This window comes from Sitophilus oryzae, unplaced genomic scaffold, assembly GCF_002938485.1.
Source record: "Sitophilus oryzae breed Bouriz unplaced genomic scaffold, Soryzae_2.0 scaffold_1984_pilon_pilon, whole genome shotgun sequence".
Classification (NCBI taxonomy): domain Eukaryota; kingdom Metazoa; phylum Arthropoda; class Insecta; order Coleoptera; family Curculionidae; genus Sitophilus; species Sitophilus oryzae.
Window position 1 is genome coordinate 22,651 of NW_022146706.1, and position 19,935 is coordinate 42,585.

General features: G+C 31.4%; 1 protein-coding gene across 2 annotated transcripts in view; it reads right to left on the bottom strand.

Annotated features, from left to right (window-relative positions):
- The window catches only part of LOC115883797 (peptidoglycan-recognition protein LC-like), a 43,201-nt gene that overhangs the window by 12,861 nt on the left and 10,405 nt on the right, over positions 1–19,935 (bottom strand). For both annotated transcript variants that reach the window (XM_030902201.1, XM_030902202.1), the window contains exon 2: positions 8,545–9,089. In XM_030902201.1, coding sequence (XP_030758061.1) covers positions 8,545–9,019 — 475 coding nt within the window. In that variant the 5' untranslated portion in view covers positions 9,020–9,089. The remainder of the gene's footprint in view (positions 1–8,544; positions 9,090–19,935) is intronic.

Below are 19,935 nucleotides of genomic sequence, written 5' to 3' on the forward strand. Positions count from 1 at the left end.
GCGAGAATCGCGCATAACAAGGCGTAAAAAACTATTGATTATATTATTTTATATAATTTTTTACATTTTTAATATAACTTTTCAGATTAAAAATATTAAAAATAGAAAATAAATGATCTCTAGCAACTTAAAATTAAATTGTGGTTATGGGACATGCACATATTATTCGTATATGTATTATCAGAGAAGCAAACACTAAACTTTATAATGTCTGTATCCTTGCGGCAGGTTCGTTCTGTTTTATTGTTCTCAGAATATCGCAAATAAATCACACGATAGTAAGTACCAATAATAAACACATAAATGTCATACATATAATCTTGATGACACTGAAACATTTGTCTGTATCCTTGTATGTCTATGCAATAAGACAACGCCACATTGGCCTTCCTACTTCCAGCGCTTTTCTTAGATACATTATACCTAAATTGATTATTTTATGGTATTCAAATTGAAATAAAATAATTTGTGTTTTAGTAAAAAAAAAAATGTTTTATTTAGGACGGTTATGGAATTAAGATCATGCACTGATGCGGTCTTTGTTATAAGACCGATTGCAGAGAAATCGATTGAGTACAACAGACCAGCTTAAACATGTGTTTCATAGCCTGCAGAAAGCATTTGATCGGGTTCAATTAGAAGATGTTTTAGATTTACTTTATGACAGACAAATACCCCATAACTTAATTAAAGTCATAGAAAATATATACAGTGCTAACAAAATCCAAGCTAATATCCACGGGGATCTTACTGAACCAATACCTGCAGAGAAAGGCATACGACAAGGCCACTGCTTTTAGTGGCATTAGTGCCACATTAGTGCACACTTCTTTTTAATATTATCATGGACGAAATAGTCAAACAAGTGCGCCATTTAAATGGATCCAAAATGGGAGACCGTAATATGACAATTCTATGTTATGCCGACGACGCTGTGCTATTCGCTGAAAATGAGGACGACCTACAAAGACTAGTATATCGCTTCAATCTAGTGGCAAAATCTTATAACATGATAATACAGCAAGAAATATCTCGGTATAGAGTTATCCGGTTATGGCGATATCGAAACAGGGGTAAGACAACAAACAACAAAAGCAATGAGAGTAGCTTGATGTCTGAACGACACCATATGGAAAAATAAATGCATAGGTGTCGAGGTTAAGTCAAGAATATACAAGGCTGTCGTCAGACCCTTAATGACCTACACGGCAGAAACCAGACCGGATACAGCAAAAACAAAAAGATTCTTGGAAATAGGCGAGATGAAAATCCTCCGCAAAATCACAGGTAAAACGCTGTTAGATAGAGAACGAAGCGAAAATATAAGGCAAACATGCAAGGTGGATAGCATTAATGAATGGGTATTGAGCAGAAGACGCGAATGGAATGAACATATAAGCCGAATGGACGAGGGAGGAATAGTAAGGTCAGCTCGAGACAAATCACCATTGGGAAGAAGAAGTACGGGAAGGCCAAGAAAAAGATGGTGTGATAACCTTACTATCGATTGAAAAACTGTAGGCATGATGTCAAGAATGAACAGGCAATCTGCCTAATATAGAGTAGGAAGAAGAAGATGGAATTAAGTGGAATTAAGCTAATTTAAAAATTTAAAAATACGATTAGATAACCCTGATAAAGTGGATTTATGAGAAGGCAATTCCTTTTTCGATTTTCTCAAAAGTAACGATAGGAAAAAATAACATTAATTTTACAAAAAATCAATTATTTTCAAAAACACAGCAATCCTAGAAAATTTTTAAAGTTTTTTAATAGCATGATGGCGAACCCTAATTTGTAGCACCCTGTATACCAGTTTACATTTAATATTATTTAAAAAACTATTCTGATTGTATTGTATATAAATTATTCAATTTTATGTATACATATTTTGTTTGATGTAGTCATTTTGTATATTACTGATCTATTATATTAATTTAGCATTACATAAAGGAAAAATCTCAGTTGGTGGGTTTTCTTGCATTTATCCGAGATACTGATCACGATCTATACAGGAAATTCGCATACTTTGTTAACAATCCTAGCTGGAGTCCCGACAGGTAAATGATTCAATATTCTTTAATTAATTTAATTAATTTTATTATCAATGGCAAATTGTATAGTTAAAACCACACGAGTTTAAATATTTACTGGATAAATAAAAAACTACCGAATACGTGCTAAACATTTTAAGATGAATAGTTCGAAAACGTTAGTCGTATCAAGTGAAATATGTAGATTATTTTTAGTTTTAATTGTTAATTTACCTTTTTATAATTGTTATATATTTTATATAAAATATCGTTTCAACAAAAAAATGTATGTTAATTATATTCTCATATACCATTTATAATAAAATAGGAAAGCAATATGTAACATAAATAATAAATTAGATGTAATCTTTACTTTTTGTTACCTCTGATGATTTATACTCGTACACCCGTCGTTATTTCTAATCATCTAGAAATACTGAATTTCTCAATATTCAGTATATTTATATTTATCATTTATAGGTATATATTTGCAAATTTATATAAAATGTGGTAAATTTTTCACATTAAATGTGAATAAGAATTCTAGAAAAAATAATAAAAGCTTATAAATTTTACTACAAAGATAATTGCAAAAACATTCAATCGATAATCAAGCACAGGCTGATTCAAATAGCTAATACCAAGAAAATGGTTTAAGGAAAAGCAGATTTGGTCGATGGAAGTCTAAAGAATACTGATTAAGATATGTTTTTATATTTTTTATACTTATGAGCCATTTTTCGATCAGCTGAAAAATGTAGACAAATTTTTAATAAAATACCAAAAACATGGAATATATAAATATGAATGAAATAATAATTATTAACAACTGAATTATAGAGAATTGGCATGATCAAGCTACTGTTAAAAGAATTGTTTTGAGAAGGTTTATTGTTACCATTTGCTTTCTGCAAACTATAATATGTATCTGCAACATAAATCTGCAACCTATATACAGGGTTGTTCACCACATACGACACGGAGTATTGTAGCTAAACGACAAGATTTTTACAAATTGTAAGTTTTGGGTTCGTTGAAGGACTATTAGAGCTACAATTTAAAAATATTTTTACAAGATACAGAGTGTCCCAAATAAATAAAAAATATCAAAGTTGTATTTTTTTAAATGGAATACCCTATATATTATTACATTTTTAGTTTCTACCGATTAAAATAAAGGTAAATTTGATTAAGGTTTTATTACACTTAAACCTTACCGTTTTTGAAAATATTTTCAATTTTGTGAAATTGCAGTAAAAATTTTAAGGCTTCATTTCTCCAAGGGTATCAAAGTTTTTAATACTAAATATTTACTGAAGTTTATTTATTGATCAGTTATTGTGTTGCAATAATAAAAACTTTACTACCTTATACAGAGTGTCTAAAAATTTATTTTAAATAATTATTAGCTTCAAACGGCAATAACTTCTTTAATTTAAATGGAATGCCATGTATATTTTAGGAGAATCAGATGCACAATTAAATTGTCTATCAAATTGTAATATACCATTTTTTACCTATCTCTTCAAGTTTCCGTAGAAAATTCATTTTCTTGTAATTTAGAACTCATTTATCAATATACCCATGGAATACTGACATGTTAGATTATTTTTAAAGATGTACCAAATTTTTAAAGAGTACAGATACTAATATCGTCGATATAGTTCGTTCATTTCATAAAAAAATAAAGAAAAAACTGTTTAAATATTTGTTAAAGGACCAATTAATATGATTCCAGTATTCAAACGACATTAATTGACTGTTTGCGTTGATTAATAATAATTGCTCCAAATACTAAAAAACTGAATTATGTATGTGTATTAGACAGTGTGGTAAAAAGTAACACCTTAAAAATAATATTTAATTTTTTGACAAAGGCTTATTTATAACAACAGAGACGTTCATTTTCATAACTTATTATTATATTGATTTCTGATTCAAATCCACATTTATTTAGAATAATTTATTAACGAACACAATTAAGTATGTAGTTAATTAGTATTTGGGCGGAAATACTGGTGGTATATTAATTAATCGTATACTGTTTTGTAGGAAGTTAAAATAGTTTTCTTTTGCATACAAATGGGCAAATAATATTATCGTTTTACTAAAAACGATAATATTACCTAACCTATATATTCTGTCGCAGAAGATCACTTGACATTGATAGATGTGTCTGTCATTTTAATTTCAAAAGTAGTTTATTTTATTTTACAAAGAGAAATAAGTTGAGTACAACTGGACACGCATAACAGGATATTTAAAATTTGATTGAATTCATTAGTATTTGGGCGGAAATACTGGTGGTATATTTGAGTAATCGTATACTGTTTTGTAAAGATTTAAATGGTTTTCTTTTTGCCTGGGCAAAATAATATTATCTGTTTACTAAAACGATAATATTACTAACCTATAATTGCTTGAAGATCCTTGACAAGTGATAGATGTGTCTGTCATTTTAATTTCAAACTAGTTTATTTTATTTTACAAAGAAATAAGTTGGTACAACTGGAACGCATAGCGATATCTGTGGCGATATATTTAAAATTTGATTGACAAGATGACAAGTGATTACTTCAAAATTGTATAAAACTGAAAAAATGTAATCGAGTTATTTTATTTAATAAAAACGGTATGTGTTAATACAAAACAAACAAGAACAAGGCACTACATACCAAAAAAATATAAAAAATAACTATTATTTACTTTCAAGCTTTATGAAACTACCCGCATTTATGATTATATTTATCAATATAACTTATGTACAAATACAAATTTGTAATATTCCACAGGTATAAATAAAACAACATAGGTAAATACAACAACTATTTTATTAATAATAACACCTACCAAATTTTATACCTTAAAGGTGGATTAATTACCTTTAATCTTAATTTTTTTAAACCAGTACCTTTTGACATTATTTTTCTGCACCAGTACTAAAATCCATTATTTACCTATCGTGTGATGTCGATATTTTACAGCTACTCCAGTTTTTAGTATGTGTTTAGTTTGATCCTTATATACGAAATGCACTTATCTACGACGAAATGGTATACAAACTTTATCGATGGCAACTTCATTGGTGTATAAGACTTTCTGCCTGGGCAGCGTGTATTAACCATAAACTGTGCTCTGGGCCTACAGTTAATTTTCACTCGATTTTTCCTCCACTTGACTTCAAAAGACACAAAACACACGTAATAATACGAATCAAAATGCATCATCTTTCAAAATGCAGGGTATTTAACAAAAGTTGACACAAAATTATAACCAATAATTTGGCAAGACTTTGACAAGCGTCAAAAATGACAAAAATCTAAAGGCGAGTTCATACGCATCGGCGTCCGTTTGTCGTTCATCGTTCCGTCAAACCAATAAAATTGAAATACGATCTGTCATTTTTTAAATAAACCAATAAAACTGGTTAAAAACAACTAGACACGACGCATGACGGATTTATATTTAAACCCATCCATAGATAACTTAAAAATTATTAGAAACTTTTTTAGTAAAATAAATAGATTGGTATGGGACGTCATCTGCTTTTCTTCTGTCATCGTCTGTCGAAATCTTACCTGAGAAAAAAAACAGAGTATACATTTTGTACATTTGTTGTTTTAAAAACAATCTAAAATGTCAATATTCCATGGGTATATTGATAAATGAGGTCTAAATTATAAGAAAATGCATTTTCTACGAAAACTTGAAAGAATAGGTATAATACAATTTGAGAGACAATTAAATTGTGCATCCGATTCTCATAAAATATACAGGGTGTTCTATTTAAAGTAAATAAGTTATTGCCGTTTAGAGCTAGTAATAATTTAAAATAAATTTTAGACACTCTGTATAAAGGTAGTATATAATTTTATTATTGCAACACAATAACTGATCAATAAATAAACTTCAGTAAATATTTAGTATTAAAAACTTTGATATCCTCGGAGAAATGAAGCCTTAAAATTTATACTGCAATTTCGCAAAATTGAAAATATGTCGAAAACGGTAAGGTTTAAGTGTAATAAACCTTAATCAAATTTACCTTTATTTTAATCGTAGAAACTAAAAATGCAATAATATACGGCATGTTCCATTTAAAAAAATACAACTTTGATCTTTTTTATTTATTTGGGACACTCTGTATCTTGTAAAAATATTTTTAAATTATAGCTCTAATAATCCTTCAACGAACCCAAAACTTACAATTTGTAAAAATCTAATCGTTTAGCTACAATACTCCGTGTCGTATGTGGTGAACATCCCTGTATATACTGTATATCTATCTCGATATCTATTTATTTAGATTTTAATTTTTTTGTTTTGCAGTAATACTTATTATAAGTGTTTAAAACACTATTATTTGTAATTTTGTAATTTGTATTATTGTAACACTTATTTATTATTAATAATAATAAACATGCTCAAAAAATTATAACTGACCTAGGTTTGTTTATTAATTTTAGATTTTACGTTATTCTTTATTATCATGAAAAAATATGAAAATTTTTAGATTTTACGACATTTTGGACTATGTTCTTTTAGATGTTTAAAAATGAAATAAAAAAATAACAGAAACTTTTTAAATTAAGCTGTTATATATAAATACTGTTACATATACATATATAGACTTTGAGAAGGCTTTCGACTCCATATTCTAAGGCAATAATAGAAGCCCTAGCGAAACAAGGTATTGACAGGCCATGTATAGAAACTCTCGCCAATATATAAGCAATAAAAGAAGCCAAAGCAAGAGTAATGATATATAAAACAACCTCGGAGTTCCCAACTGTCAAAGTAGTATGACAGGGAGACGCGATATCCCCAATAACATTAGAAGTAATCTTCCGTCAACTGGCCTGGACCAACAAAGAATTAAAAATAGATGGAGATTATCTTAACCAACTAAGATTCGCTGATGACGTAGTCCTAATTGCCAATAGTGCCGAAGAACTACAAGCACAAATTAACGAACTAAATACAGCCAGCAATAAAGTGGGTCCCAAAATGAATTTAGCAAAAACTACAGTAATGCACAACGAACTAGTGGAAAGAAAAGACGTTCTAATAAAAAACACAACGCTGGAAATAGTAGAAGAATACATATATTTGGGACAACTAATACACAGTTCGGGATCTTTACTACCAGAAATTAACAGAAGAATTAAGTTAGCATGGATTACTTATGGGAGAAACTCAATCATCTTCAAATCTGGAATGCCACTCTATCTAAAGAAGAAAACATTCTACCAATGTGTACTACCAGTCATGACCTATGCATGCGAAACCTGGACACTTTAAAACGGCCATCATAAGGAAATTGAAGGTCGCACAACGCTCAATGGAACGAAATATGCTGGGAATAACCCAGAGAGATCGTAAAAGAATAGGGTGGATACAACAAAACACCCAGGTAATTGATGTCATTCACAGAATCAAATCCCTCAAGTGTGCAATGGGCAGGACATCTATCAAGAAGGACGACCAACAGATGAACCAGAACAATAATTACAGCATGGAACACACGAGGAATTAAGAGACCTAGAAGAAGACCAAACCTGAGATGGGACCATGATATTAGGAAATTAGCAGGGATAACTTGGGCCCGCATAGTCAACAATAGAAAACAAAGGTATTCTTGAATGGAGAACAATCTGTTAACCGTAGCTTCACATTAAATGGAAACAGTATTACTGACCAGAAAAAGATAAATATCCCCGGTGCAGTTTTTGATCTGCTCATACAGGAACGATATGAAAGATACCATGCAATGGATAAACATCTAGCAAGGACAAAACTTCTCCAACAGTGGCAAGAGAAATGGAATAACGGAATATATGGCAGATGGACATACAGGTTAATACCCGACATACAACTATGGTTAAACAGACAATATGGAAAAGTCGATTACTTTATGAGTCAAGCATTGTCTGGCCATGGGTGTTTTTGAAAATATTTATACGATCGTCGTAGGGTTGACATCATATGTCTACTGTGATGATGTTGAACATACACTGTTTGCGTGTGAACGATGGCAGGTTTTTAGGCAACAATTCTGTATAGAAAGCAACTGAGACTTTGACTTACCCGCATTATTGATGTACTTAGTTAAAAGGGAAGAACAATGAAAGCTAATATATCGGATAGTCCGAAATATAATAAGCTGTAAAGAGAGGGAAGAGAGACAATGAGCATCATGTGAAGTAAATCACGACACCCTTTGCACTGCAGCAATGCGGGAACGGATTCCAGTGTAAAGTGGTAGTTGGAGGAGGGCTTTTTAGTCGGTAGGAATCCGGCACTACCCAACTGTGAGTATCTTATGCAAGATTTTTTCCCTCTTCATCTACAAAAAAACACAACAATGGGCCCAACTACAAAGAGAGTATCTAAATATGTGAGGAAGGCTACACCATAATTGGAAATGTTTGAATGAGGTGAAAATGATGATGATATATAAATAAAAGTAACAGTTTACAATTTTGACAAATAATATAAAAATTATACCAACCTTTCCCAGAAACATCACCATTCTCAGGATCGCTTTTACCGAAAGAAACTTTCCTATCACCGCCAATATACTTCTCACCTAAATGACCACCGTCTGTTCTATACCCACTGTCCACTTCATTTTCGTACGATCCAGCGTCCGACACTGTTGGGCTGTCCACGTCCAACAAACCCGGCACATTATTCGCGTACACGACCTGCTTTATGGTTACCGGACCTTTGTAAATGTTCTTATCACCTATATGGACGTCAGTAGAGTTCTCGATGGACACGTTCTCAATATATGGCGCTATGGGTTGGCTCACTGGTCCCATATATCCCAGATTTTGTACGAGCTCTCCCGTGGGATTGTACTTCTTGATCTGGTTAGGTTCATCGTGGCGGAACACTCGGTTGTCTTCTTCTGATATGTAGTCTAAGGCTGATTTTGGATCGAAATTGTGTTGAATGTTGGGTGGTGATGCTATTAAGGTCATAGCCTTAGTCGGTATAATCGTATTATCATACTTTTATTGTTCTCTTCTGATTGTTGTTTCTCTGTTATACCTATTAACAAAAAAAAATATACATACATATATAATATAGTTTTGTGGTGGGTTTATTTCAGAAAGAAGGCTGAGTTTTGAAACTTAGCTCTTAAATCCAAAAAAGTTACATTTTGTAAATCGTTACTATCAGGGTGCAAAATATGATGATTTTTTATTTTAATTAGATTTTTTTTAATTCAATCGGACTTTTTTTTTAATTTTAATCAATTTTCTATTTAAAGTCCTATATTAAATGGCTAAATCTTTGTAACTCTGCCCGATATTGGCAATATTATCATTTTTACGGCGCGTGTTATTTTTCCTCATCGGTCACCGATATATTTTATTCTGTAACTCTTGCCGATGCCCTTATTATTGCAAAAAATCGGCTGCTTACATCACAGGGATTTTTTTTGGAAATAGTCATAACTGTCTTAAGTCGAGAATAAAATTAGTACCATCTAATGTTCAAAGTGCAAAGTACTTATTGCAAAGCGCAATGTCGGTACAGATTTGAAATGAACTAGAAGATAAATTAGGGCAGGAAGAAGTTAGCTTGATCAAGATTCAGCTGTTTCAAAAAAATTATAAAACAGCCTCGATTCCAGCTTATCTTTTGACACTGATTAGTCCTCGGGAATAAAAATTTAACCTGCCATCAGAAGAAACTAGTTCTGCATTTCATTGGCAAACTCTATGCCAATGAAATGTATTCAAATACCGGATTTCTAGCACTTCACAATTTCAAAATAATCTCTGCCATTTAGCAGAGTGTAATGGATTCACGGGTAAAAATCGGTCCAACATTTTAATAGAAAAATAGATATTAGGGATATGTGTTAGATGTTATAATCTTTTACAATTATTTTCCGTTCTATTAAAGTATTAAACGTTACAACAACAAGCGTAACTGTATTTGATGAATAGATGTTATAGGAATACTTTTTTATAGCTTTATAGGAAAAGTTTTTATAATTTTTACAGTTATCTTTCGATTTATTATTAGTTATATAGTTATTAAGTTTTGATATTTAAAATTGATTATTATTAAGTGATAATAAAAACAAGTTGATTTTTTTGATTAAATCCATGATTAAAATAAAAAAAAATCCGTTGATTTAAATCATTGCATCCTGAAAATTATATTTTGGTTTAATTAATAATAAGTTAAAAACTAATAGTCTTTTATGGTAGTCAAATTTGCTTATAGGTAGAAAGGCACTGAGAGTTGACCTTTGTTTACATCATAATACAGTAGCATTTATAAAAAAATGTATGTGCAAAAAATTATGTGCGCATATTTGAAGTGATTTTTTTTGAACAGCTATTAAATTGAAGGCTCGATTGAAGGATTTGAAGGACCTCTTTGGAAAAGTGTAGTTTGAAATGTTGAAATTTTAACAGTGGTATTTTGAACAGTGGCGTAACTTAATACAGATAAAAACTTTCCTTAAACTAATATTATAATCTAATTAATCTAGGCAGGGATACAACAACAGGACACTGTCTCCTCAATGAACACTTCAGTAGATTAAAGCTAAGAAACAACGGCGAATGCAGATTCTAAGCGGAAAATGGGGAAATATTAGAACACCTCGTCACTGAGTGCGCCGAGAGAACAACCATTCATGCCATAATCTTTGGTACGACTGATATTAGAGATAGAGAACTAACCGCTGTAAAACCGTCTTAGATAGTGGCTTTTGTCAAAGCCTTGAGACTGTATGGTGAGTTATAACTCAAGAAAGGGGGAAACAATAGATCTATAAGGTCGTGGTGACCATTAACAATCTACATAAAAAATTAGTAAACAGGGTTTCTAGTTTTTTTTTATTAAAATAAGATTCTGTAATTTGCATTTTTAAATTAATTATTTGATAGCCCAAAATAAGTTTTATTGAGCGTGATCGCGTGACAATTTTATGGTTTCTGTATTCCCAAAGTAATGAACCACGCGCCGTCATGTCACTGTTGTTTGTTGTTAAAATCATAAAGTAATATTTTCCTGCTTCTAGATTTATTATGTTTATGGTTGCCAAACTTTTAAAAAATTAAATTTAGCAACATTTCATTTAACAAGAAAACTTTCGTATACATTTAAAGCATTTTACGAGTAAGAATGATAAGACTGATTGTTTAACTATGTCTGGGTTTTTGTTAGTGTTACTGAGATATTTGACGCAGTTGTTATTCGGAGAAATCTGAAATAATTAACGTAAGCATAAATATTTATACTTTTTATTAAATTCTGTTTTTTTTTCATAGTCTCAAGCCCCATACACTATACGCCGATGCGGTTAGTCTATGCGTCGATTTGATGCGCCAGTGCGTCGATGCGATGGGTTGTGTTGTGGTTTGGCGGAAATATTATTTTTAAATTAAAATTATTAAATTAAAATTAGTGCCATTTTTTCGAAGAAAAATTTATGATTAATTTAAAAAAAATAAAAATTTCCCAAATTTATCAATTTAGTGAAATAACTATCTACTCGACATGCTATTTTTGCCAATAATGACATGTATTGACTGTTCCCATTCTAAATATCTTGAGAACGGTTGCTCGTATCGATTTTTACCAAGAGAAATTTTTTATGTAAAAAGTCACGGTAATGTATATTTTTTCAATCAGTAATTTTATACAGGTACGGACGAAAAGTTATTACTCTTCAAAACAGTTAAAATACATGTAGGTGACGCTCCCTATAAAAAGGAGTCATATTGACATCAAAATCAAATTTCTCATGTCAAAAAACTTCCAGACACCAATTTTTATCCAAATATTGACGTTACTTCAGAAATTATTTGGATAAAATCGAAATAAAAATGAAACTTCTACACCCTGTATCTCCGAAAGTAAGCATTTTCGGACATACATTTATACGAACTTTTTTACATATTTTTATCTGCAGAATATGCTGCCGTAGTTTCCGGAATACAGTTCGGACCACCCTGTATAATAAGGGGGATCAGACACATTTTTGATTAATCAAATATTTATATGAGTTATCAGCAGTGATTCACTATAAACAAAATAAATAATCAACTGTGTTAAATTAGTCACGTAAATATTATAATAAATACTGACTAATACTGTTAGTAAGACAAGCTAATATTAACAATCGCATTGGTTTTGCTATATTTAAAATACAATTTTCTTCTTCTTCTTCTTCTTTTAGAAGGCGTATCGCCTGTTTAGTTCCGGTTTCCTCCTCGTCTAAGCAACTCTTGCGAGGTTGACTGCCAACTGTCTTGCCAACGTTTAGGTGGTCGTCCAGTAGGTCTTCTGCCATGGGGTACGTTGTTGCGAATTATTATGGCCATTCTGTCGGGGCCCATTCTATTGACATGCTGGTTCCATTTACTTCTTCTCTGCCTTATCCATCTGACAACGTCGTTTGTTTGGCACTTTTCTCTTATGTCTACATTTCTCTGTCTGTCCCTCAATGTGTATCCAGTTATCATTCTTAAGGTCTTCATTTCAGTAGTTCGTAGGATTATCTTTGTTACTGATGTTTCAGCTCTGGTTTCCGCACCATATGTCATCACTGGTCGTATGCAGGTTTTGTATATTCTTGACTTACAGTCTGTACTCAAATGTTTGTTTTTCCATATGGGATATTTAAGATGTCCTGATATTGCGGCAGCTTTATTGGCTTGTTTTCTTACTTCTTCTTCCAAGAATCCTGAGCTTGTAATTTTGCATCCGAGGTATTCGAATGACATTATCTGATCAATAGTTTTGTTTTTTATTACCAATTTGCACCGTAGAGGCTCCTTTGTAATGGTCATGTATTTGGTCTTATTTGTGGAAATTTGCATGTTAAGTTTTTCTGCCTGTCTGTTAAAAGCTTGTAGCATTCTTTGGAGGTCGTCCTCTGACTCTGCAATAAGTACTGCGGCATCGGCATAGCATAATATGTTTACTTTATGCATTCCCATTTGATATCCTAATCCAGTATTCTTGACGGTTGTTATTACTTGATCCATGATAGTGTTGAATAACAGAGGGCTGAGGCTGTCGCCTTGGCGAATACCAGTTGTAGTTCGAAGATGCTGCGTTAAGGTAAAGTTTGTTCTTATTTGGGTTGTTGTGTTTGTGTTTAAGTCCTTGATAAGTTCTGTGAGTTCTTTTGAGACATTACTGCTTTCCAAGATGGTGATGATGTCTTTTAGTTGGACTCTATCAAAGGCCTTTGTTAAATCTATAAAACATAGATAGGCTGGAGAGTTATATTCTAAGTTTTTCAACTAGTTGCCTGAGTATGAATAGTGCATCGGTAGTTGATCGATTTCTTCGGAATCCTTGTTGTTCCTCGCTTATTGGCACTATTGAGGAGATTTTGTCCGCAATGATCTTAGTCAGAAGTTTTAGCGAGGTGCTCAGTAATGTTATTCCTCTATAGTTTGCTGGGTCTGTTTTATCTCCCTTTTTAAAATGGGTATTGTTATACTTTGTTTCCATTCTTCTGGTATTTTCTTATGTTGTAATATAATGTTAAACAGTTTTGTGTATTCCTCTATGATAGCCGTGCCTGCGTTTTTTATTAGCTCGTTTGGTATTTTATCTTGATTAGGAGATCTTATATTTTTAAGTTTCCTTATTGTCTCTTCTACTTGCTTGTAAGTGATTTGCGCATGATCTTCTGTATTATCTCTTTGGCTTGTCTCTTGTGCTTCCATTGGTTCATCTGTTTCTGCGTATAAGTCTCTGAAATATTTTTCCCACGTATCTTCTGCAATTGTTCTTAGTTGTATTGTTTCATTTGTTTCTCGTTTCAAACCCCTCAACATCTTCCAAATACGTTTTTGTGCTCCGTACATATCCGCCTCCATTTCGCTACTAAATCGCTGCCAATATTCTTCTTTAATTTCTCGTACTCTATTATTAGTCCTGTTCCTTATTTTGGTATAGATATTTCAGTTCTCCCGGTGTTGGAGATTTCTTGTATTGTAAGTATTTTCTTCTGTTCCCTTGTAATGTTCTTGACTTCTAATGTAAACCAAGGTTTAATGTTCGGTCTTCTATTGTGTGATACAGTACGTGTTCCTAAAGCTTCTTTAGCATCTTTGCAGATGTTTTCTTTCAGTTTGTTCCAAGCTGTGTTAGGAGTATCAAACTGTACTATGGGGTTAAGAGTGACATGTGTTTGGCATCTGTTTGAATAAAGTTGTTTAGTGCTTTCGTGGTTGAGGGATTCTATATTGTGTTTTTCAGTTTTTATCGATGGTCTTTTTTTGGATAGCGGCGCACCTATTCGTATCTTTCCTAGCACAAGTTTGTGATCTGTTCCAATGTTGGCTGAGGATAAGACTCTTAAGTCTATTTGTCTTAAAATACAATTTTGAAATATTTATTAGATTTAATTAGATTGTAATACTAGTTTTAGGAAAGTTTTAACTGTATTAAGTTATGCCACTGTAAAAATTTTTGAACTGCATTTAAAAAAGATCTGAAACCAGTCTTTCCCACTAAAAAGATCTTTTAAAAACATTTTATCCTTAAAAACAATAAACCGAAAAGAAACATTATTTAAGTTTCTATTGTAAAATTTTATAACCTTTGTACTTACATTCGTTACTTTGAAGAATATTAAAATTGTATTGTACGCCTCTGGCTATTGGGTAGTCTGAACTAAGAAACTGAAAAATAGTTCTTGTCCTCTTTAATTTCTTAAGCTCCAAGATGTAACTAACTCTTTAATTCGACACTCTTAACACTTTAAGACACACTCTTTAATTCCAATTCTCTCTTTACAGTCTGACAAACGGATCTGAAACAACGGGGCAACGGCAAGGGGATCGCAATTTTCTAAAATCATGACCGATTTCATTCATAAAATATCCACGAGCGTGCGGGGTTTCATAAAAATATATCAGGAATTTTTATAATATTTTCCAGTAAAGTTTATAATATTATTTTACTTTAAATGTACCTACATTTTGTTTAGTCATTTGCCAAATATAGTAATATTTGTTAAAACGCGTGTACTAATTACAATAAACACAAATCAAGTTAAACATATAAAACACAATACAATAACATCGCCACTGGATTTTTGAATAGTAGTGACTGTTTCTACTATTCCTAGAGAGGGGCATAAAGGTGTGGGTAATGGCGACAAGACGTGCGAGAAACTCCACCAATCAGACTTGTTGAATCCGGGATGCCATGATGAATTTTGTCAGCGTTGCCAGCTTACCCTAAGCGGACGTTACCTTAAGGAAATACTTTACCTTTTATAATAGGCAGAATGAACGAAATCAGTTAATTAGATAAATATACATTATTACAATAAGAACTACGTCAACATATTAGCATATATATAATTATGTATGCTGAAATGAACTAAAATATATTCAATTTATAGGTAATATCGAGCAACTTTGCTTTTCTATAATTAAACGTGACAACATCGACTTTTTTTGCCCGAATTCCTTCCGTTGTTTTAGATTCGTTTGTCAGATATTAATTCCCTCATCATTATCCCACCGCTGCCACCAATATTGAGGACTCAAAGTTGCTACTTTGATTTTAGGGAACGTTTGTCTCCAATACTTGTAGAATCCAAGCTTTTTCTTATTGTTGAGTGTGTCGAAAAGTAAAGAGCTACATATTTAGATGCAGTACATTTTTTTACAGTGGCGTAGTTTAATACAATTAAAACTTTCCTAAAAGTAATATTACAGTCTAATTAAATAGGCTGTGATACAATATAGTGGCTATTAACTCTATCATCAGAAAACAAGCAGATTAAAATAACAGATTGGGAACAAAATATCATTCCTATAAAAGATTAAATATTATATTTACAGATCGGAAATAAAAACAAAAATCAATTAAAGGATAATTTTACAGGAGGTAGAAAGATGAATAATATAATTAACAGCATCTTAAACTTATCTATAACGTAAGTTAATAAACTTTATCAGTATTTTAAAGTACTTATCTCAAAAATAGAACTGAATTTTTATTAACAGGCCCGTGCCATTATTCAAGGTTATTCATACAAAGAAAAACACAAAGTGCAAAAAATATTTAAAAATACTTCATTTATATTCTTTTTTATTCAAGTGGTATACATTGTATTAAGCTAGTTCGTGTGCACATGTAATCCGTGCACTTGCAGATCATGGTATGGAACTTTTGACTTTACGTGAGAGTTTTCGAACGAAGATAGTCAAATAAATTAGACATAAATTCGTCATATAAATAGTTATTATATTAGTAGTTTTTAAAGTGTAAATAGTATTAAATCGTTTTTAGTGTTGTTCCACAGTGTTAATAAACTTTGTTAGTTGAATTAGGTAGACTTTTATTATCCCAGCAAAACGTAACCATATTAAAAAAATGGCGGCATTCGATGTAATAAAGATATAAAGGATTAATTATATTAAAAATATACAATTTATTTTTTATAGATAAAAACAAGTAAAGTAAATAATACGTGATACTTTAAGTTACAGATCAGGATAAGACCAAGATATGGGTTAAGTATTTTATGTCATAAAAAATAATTTTGAAATATCGTTTTTTTTTATAATATTAACTGAATTTATAAAGGAGATTTTTGATAACATTATGCTTTTCTCTCGCCACACATTTTTTTTTGCTAAATATACATTTATTCGGGAACATTAATAGCACATTAAAAAATTATACAAATCTATCACATTTTTAGATCAAAACATTTTTTAGTCGGATCTACACATTACCAATTCTGTAATAATATTGACTGACTTTCTGGAAAAAAAATTCCTATCAATTTTTAGATATATCATCTGTCAAAATTGTCACTTGTTTCATTAGATAAAGTCATAGTCCTTTAAATTTTATCAACAAACAGTTGTGGTATGCTTTCGTGGTATTTGTTAATCGCTTTCGTATCATCTTCCAAGAAATATTCTAGACTTATCATTATTTTGCCTTTAAAAGTGATAAAACTATCAGAATCGTTGTAATTGTAACTCTTATTGTTAATACACAATGTAGACCCGTGTTTCTAGAATGCTTTATATTGGTTTCCTGTTAGATATTTTAGATTATTAGATTTAATTATAAATATACAGGGTGGCGCATCTCATTTGCCTCGGTTGATTATATAAAAAGGAAAAAATGTAGAAACAAAATTTTTTATGGGTATATGTAGGGAGGCAATGTAAATCATTTAAAATTATTTGCAAATGTACAGGGTGTGTCAGAACTAAGATCCATACCAAAGTTATATATTTTCTTATGGAACACCCGGTATTTTATTTCATTTTTCGATTCTTGGGCATAAAATAAGGCATTTATTATAAGGGTTTAATATGTTTAAAACCTTTGGTTTTTGAGATATTTAAAGGTATTTAAATATGCATGCTATAAAAAAAAAGTTTGTCAAGACCCTGTACATTACTTTTCAGAGTTAATTATTGTACTGACTTTGAAACCAGAGAATAAAACTTTACTAAAAATGTTATTGCTTCCTTAAATGTATACAGGAGTATCAAAAATTGCTGGCCTATTTTAAATATTTATTTTACATAAAAACTTCGTTATTTCAAATACAATAACTATGTGTTTTATAAAATAAGTCGAAGCAGATTTAAATGGAAATATTATGACAGATTCATTTAACGAGAAAAAAATATATAGCATTTTATTTAAAAAACTTCAAATTTAGTACAAAAATATGTTGACATCTTCCTGTATAACTATTAAAAAAAATTAAAATGTGCGCTGGCATTTCCCCCAGTATACCAGATATAGCGTTTTCTAAAATACCGGGTCATCCCTTTATTTTGTATAACATTTCTTTCTTCAGTACTATTTATTAGCTTAACTATTTACAATCAGATATAGTTCATAAAATCTTTATTGTTGTATTGTTGTTATTAAGTTTTTGCAAAAGAGCCATTTATTTTCTGCTCTGAAACTGTTCAAAATGGAGTTGTTATTGTTAATAATTACTGTTTTAGGCAAAGAAAATAAAGTCTTCCTACACTGGGTGTCTGCTCATCAAGGGACAGAAGGCACAATAGAACTCAATGGAGAAGAGTTGTAAACTTAGTTAACAGCGACAACCAAAAAGTAAAGAGGCAACAAAGCAATGAGATTTTTGAATGTCCGGAGTGCGGTAGGCAGATAACATCACGTATCGGGCTTTTCAGTAACAGAAAAGCTCATGAAAGAAAACGCCTTGCGTTACAATCTTTTTTATGTGTGTCGAATACTCGTCAGCGAGTAACAGACAGCTCAGAACTTATGACTGAGAAAAATCAAAGGTTTTCCTTGATTAAAGTAAAAACAATCTTCGGATTGTCAAATTGTCACGGGGTTTCAAACAGGACACTGTCTCAGGCACTGTCTCCTTCTCAACAAACATCTCAGTAGGCTGAAGCTGAGAAACAACAGCGAATGCAGATTTTGTGGGGAAAATGGGGAAACACCAAAACACCTTATCACTGAGTGCGCCGAGACGACGACTGTTCGTGCCCTGAACTTTCGAATGGCTGATGTCGAGGATGGAGAGCTGGTCTCTGTGGAGCCGTCTGATATACTGGCTTTTGTTAAAGCCCTGATATTGTAAGAAAGGGGAACACACAATATATCTGTAGGGTCGCGGTGATTAACTCCCCTCCTAAACATTCTACATTCTAATTACTGTTTAACATCAAAGTTGTTATTTCATTTAAGAATTATTATAAACGGAAGTATTGCAACCGAAAAATTTGCGGTAATTTTTTGATGTTTTGTTATTGTTTCTAGTATATAGAAACAAGGAAATTAAATGTATTATTAGTATTTTTTTTAATCATTGTCCTTTACATGTTGATAGAACATTATTTATCATGGAAAATTAATTTCTTTAGACTGTGTTTAACTGCACACTTGTCAGTTGGTATCACGTTCTTTTATATAAGTATAAGCTATATTTTTTTATTAATTCTATGTTTATATGAGTTAATCAGCGAAGGGATTCACGATATCCACAATTAATAATGAAATGTTAAATAGTCGGGTCATATATCAAATTATCTAAACATCTGTAAAACATTCTGCGCATAACATACCTACATTATAATAGCATTGTCATATTTTAAATAACCATAGAATATAGTTCGCACGAAGCTCTTATAAATATTTAAATTTTTTCAAATAACTTTTGAGGACGCAAAAATTAGCTAGATTTTAGGACATATTATACAGGGTCCGGCAATAGTGAGTCGGGCATCTGTCCCAAGAAACATTATTTGTTTTATAAGTGTGTTAGGAAACTTCCCAACACCATATTATACAACCTAAACGCATCTAGAATGGTTGTCGTGATTTATTGGTAACCATTATATAACATTTATATGCCTTAACGGTGCCTTTTATAACTCTGTTCCTGTGGTAATCCTCAACACTCAAGGTGTGCAACCAAAGTCCTGAAAACTTTGTCAACACCTTTATACAGGGTGTTCCAAAACAAATGCGAAAAACTTTAGGGGGTGATTCCCTGTTCATAATAAAGGGTAGTTTGCTTTATAAACGTTGGGTCAAAAGTCAACCATTAGGGAGATATCGCGGTACAAAGATGGCGGAAAAATAATGTTTTTATTTTTTATCTTGAAAACGAAAAACTATAGACTGATGAAATTTTATGGAAGCATTTGGATAGTTTAGTTTGTTTAGAAACTTTTTTATCTCTCTGGTTTTTTGATAAAACTCATCGATTCGAAATTAAAAAATAAAATGTAAAGCATTACATGTCAGGACAAAAAACATTTTTAGATAAAGAATCTAGTGGGCTGCTCTAATTTTTTTAGGAAAAAATCTAGTCGGCCGCTGTCACTTTTTAGGATGTTTCTAATATTATTTTATTGACATTACTCTACTGCAA